The 4,056-nt window shown below is 61.8% G+C and overlaps 1 protein-coding gene across 1 annotated transcript; it reads left to right on the forward strand.

The window, feature by feature from the left end:
• On the forward strand, positions 3–1,105 carry ATOH1 (atonal bHLH transcription factor 1; the record flags this gene model as incomplete). The annotated part of the gene is made up of 1 exon (XM_021395486.1): positions 3–1,105. A coding segment is annotated over one exon (546 nt), but the record flags the coding sequence as incomplete, so codon positions are not given.

The raw sequence follows: 4,056 nt of genomic DNA on the forward strand, positions 1-4,056 counted from the left end.
CCGGGCCGCGGGCGCAGGTGAGCGGCGTGCAGAAGCAGCGGCGGCTGGCGGCCAACGCGCGGGAGCGGCGGCGGATGCACGGGCTGAACCACGCCTTCGACCAGCTGCGCAATGTCATCCCCTCCTTCAACAACGACAAGAAGCTGTCCAAGTACGAGACGCTGCAGATGGCGCAGATCTACATCAGCGCCCTCGCCGAGCTGCTGCACGGGCCCCCCGCGCCCCCCGAGCCGCCCGCCAAGGCCGAGCTCCGCGGGGCCCCCTTCGAGCCGCCTCCGCCGCCCCCTCCGCCGCCGCCCCGCGCCTCGCCCACCGCGCCCGCCAGGACTCGCTTCCCCCCGGCGCCGGCCGCGGGCGGTTTCGCGGCGCAGCTCGAGCCGCTGCGCTTCCCCTCTTTCCCGGCGCAGAAAGCGCCTTCTCCCGCGCTGCTCCTGGGGCCGCCCGCGCCGCAGCAGCCCGAGAGGAGCAAAGCGTCGCCGCGCTCTCACCGCAGCGACGGGGAGTTCTCGCCGCGCTCCCACTACAGTGACTCGGACGAGGCCAGCTAGGGGGCTGCGGGGCCGCGCCTCCCACCCGCCCGCTGCCGCCGGGGCCGCGTCGTTATCTCGCCGCGTAGTCGCTCCCGTCAGAGTTTCCTTTGCCCAGAAGCCGCCGCCGTCCCTTCCTGCCAACGCGGGGAGAGCGCCGCCGCGGGACTCCCCGCGGTGTCCGCCCCGTCCCGTGCCCGCAGAACGCACCGCGGCGGCGCTCCCGGGGGAAGCGCGGCGCAGAGCACTTTATCAGCGGCGGAGACGCGGCCGCAGAGGAGGGCCCCCGGCTGCCAAGGGAAGCCCCGCGCCGCGGTGGGCGCCGAGCCTGAGAAACGCGAACTCTTCGCTCGTGTCAAACTTTTATGTTCGTTTTATTTCGCTTTTGTGGTAATAGGAAACTTATTTATTAAGGAGTGTTTGCTACTATTTCTGCTTTCTGGTTGTTTGTTTTTTTGTTGTTGTTTGTTTTTTTTAAAGCAAAAAAAAAACTTTTCTACGGTGAAAATCGTTTATTTTAACTTTAGCCCAGCCAATTGCCACTGGCTTATGTATTTTTTTTTTTCGAGATCAAATAAAGGTGGAAAAATAAAAAGGCGAAGCGAACCTGCGGCGCGGTCGCGTTCCCCCCTTCTCCCCGCACACTCCGCGCTGGGACATGGTCCCGTCCGCGCAGCACGCGGAGCGCCACGGCCGTGTCCCCCCCACCGCCGGAACGGGCGGCGAGTGCCGCTCCCCGCAGATGGTCCCGCGAGTGGGGCCGGGCCGGGCAGAGCGGGCGCTGCCCGAGCTGCGCACCTGTCCCGCGGTAACCGGCCCTCGCTCGGCCCTTGGCACGGAGCGGCCGCACGGGGCGGGGGCGGCCTCGCAGGGTGAAGAGTTCAGCGGGACGGTTCCCCCCCCCTTCTCCCTTCCCAAAGCGCTGGAGGAGGGAGTACCTTTCGTTGCCGGGGCCGTGTCTTGCCGGTGGGGGGTTGGGGGAGGGGGAGGAACGAGGCGAGGAGGAATATCATCACCCGGTTTAATTTCTTTGGAGGGGTGGGGGACGAGGGCTTTATTTTATTTTACTTTATTTTATGGTGGTTGGTTAGTTAGTTTCCTCTCTCATTCCTTTCGTTTCGTTCCCTCTCGTTGCGTTTTCCTCCCCGCATACCGGTGGCGGTTCTTCAGCCAGCACGAAGCGGCCGGGCCGCGCAATTGGAGCGCAACCATCGCGACGTACGCATCCAACCTCCGCGCTCCCGGCACCCCAGACTGCGGAGCGCAGCAGATTCTCAGCGCTCGTTGTCTGAAGGTTTTTTCCTCACTCCCCCCCCCCCCCCCCTTTTTTTTTTAACACTTCTCTGAAAGAGATGCGCAGCGCATTTCCATGTTGAGGTTCAGCCCCCGGAGTTTGCATAACAACCGCTTGGCAGCCCCCTCTCCCTCCCCCGTTAACAAGCTGGAACGTAGAGCTGCAGGTTGCTCTAATCTCATTAATATTTTGGAAAGTTGAATATTGAGCGTTTCGGAGCGCTCATTCCCCATATGCCGGGCCGCTCCCGCTATGCTGGCTGCTTCCTTTCTCTCCATTATAAGCAATTAGCTCCTACCTTCCAAAGTGGGATCCAAGTATCCAAGATACTAGCAAAGGCATCAACTCTGCGGTGCAAGCTAAGCACGCTCCCAAACAAACAAAGAGACAACATTTCTTTAAGTAATGAAGATGGATAAATCGCTTTATTGAGCTCGCGACAGTATTTGTTTTGCACGGACGAGCGCAAAGTTTGCAAAGCGGAGAGAGCGCGCTTCGCGGCTGCTTTGCTTTGTGCGATTTTTCTCACTTTTAGAGGCATTTCTTTAAAGCGGGAGCGTTCGGGTTTGGCAGAATGCTCCGTTTTCTTCGGGGCGCAGCTCTCCGGCTGCTGTTTGCCCAACCTCTGGCCCCGGGGATAGAAGGAAGGAAGGAAGGAAGGAAGGAAGGAGAGGGGAGAAAGGGTTAACCCCGACGCTTCTTAATTAGAGCGGGGCGGACAATGCGGCGGGGCGGCCCGGGGAGGGGGGCTGGCCGCGCTCCCGGCCGCGGTGCGCCGTGTCTGGAGCGGAGCACGCGCTGTCAGCTGGTGAGCGCGGCGCGGCGGCCTTTCAGGCGGCGCCCCGGGGAGCTGCGGACCGCGGGGAGCTCCGCCGTGCCCCCCCCCCGCCTCGGCAGCCCGCGCTCGGGCCTCCCCCTGGCCCCCTCCTCGCCTCGCCCGAGGAGCGACGGCCGTCGGAGAGGGATACAAAAGGGGAAAAGCAACGCCTGCTTGTGCGGAGGGGGGGGGGTCCCACGCGTGTACGTGTTCCCGTGGCTCCTCTCCCTATAGCCCTGTGCAACCGTGGTGCGCCGGCGGAGCTCTCCAGGGACGCGCGGCTCTCCCATCTGCTGCAAAGCGCTGCGATATCGCCGGCGCTCCCCTGCAGGAATGTCACCCGCGGGGGCCGCGCGGAGCCCCCACGACCCCTCCCCGCCGGGGACAACCCCCCGCTGGCTCGGCTCCGGCTGCGGGGAAGGCAGAGGGCCCCCTCCGAAGGGCTATCGGGTGGCAGAGGACGCCTTTGGGAGCGCGGCCAGGACGTGTCAGCACGGCGAAGCGTTTCCTCGCTGCCCCCGGTGCCTTTCTGCCGTGCGCTCCCTGCCGCCGGGCTCGGGACGGGAACACCGGGGCCTTTCGCGTTGGACCGCTGCCGCTCGGAGCCGTGCCCCCCGCGCCGGGCAGGGAAACCGAGATTTGGGGATAGGAGAGCGACGTTCGGGGCTGGGAAAACGAGTTTTGTGGCTGGGAGAGCAAATCGCGCTCACTTGCAACGACCCAATTCCCCATTCACCCAAACTTCCTTCTTTATCGTTTTTATGTTTAAACGCTGTAATCCCGGTGTCCGCACGCCCGCCCTGGTGCGCGCTCCTGCACACAACCCGGGACAGCAGCGCGCACCCGAGCGGTGCTGCCGCGCTTTATGGAGCGGTTAATCAACTGCGCATCAGCGAGACAGCGCATCAGCCCATCTGCTTGATATATATTCAGGAGGGCTCCAGCCCTTTTGAAGTCTAATTTCTTCCCCGGGAGAACGCGCCGGGTAATTTACCATCATTTCATACGCATCACGGCCACCGAGTTAACCCTTTCCCCAAGCGCTGCCCGCGCAGGATTTTCTCCCGAAAAACGCCGGCTTCAGTTACAAACTTGTGGAAGTGTCTCTTCCATAATGCTCGTTGAAGTAAGAGTCCACAGCCCACCAGCACCATAACCCCTCGAATTTGTCGGATTAGAAGGGAGGTGTTGTTAAAGATCTGCTTGAGATAAGCAAACGCTTAGAACCACCCATGCCAATGCGCATCACTTCATTCTCAACTACCTACTGCTGGCTTTATTTTTAAGATCGTTGGGATTTTTTTTTAATATCTTTTTTTTTTTTTTTTTTTGTAGGACCCAGCCCCACAGCAGCAGTGCGAGCAGGCACCGCTTCTCTGTTACCTGCAATAAATGCCATCTCCTGCCGCAGTTTTTTT

The sequence above is a fragment of the Numida meleagris genome, chromosome 4 (genome assembly GCF_002078875.1).
Source record: "Numida meleagris isolate 19003 breed g44 Domestic line chromosome 4, NumMel1.0, whole genome shotgun sequence".
Taxonomy (NCBI): Eukaryota; Metazoa; Chordata; class Aves; order Galliformes; family Numididae; genus Numida; species Numida meleagris.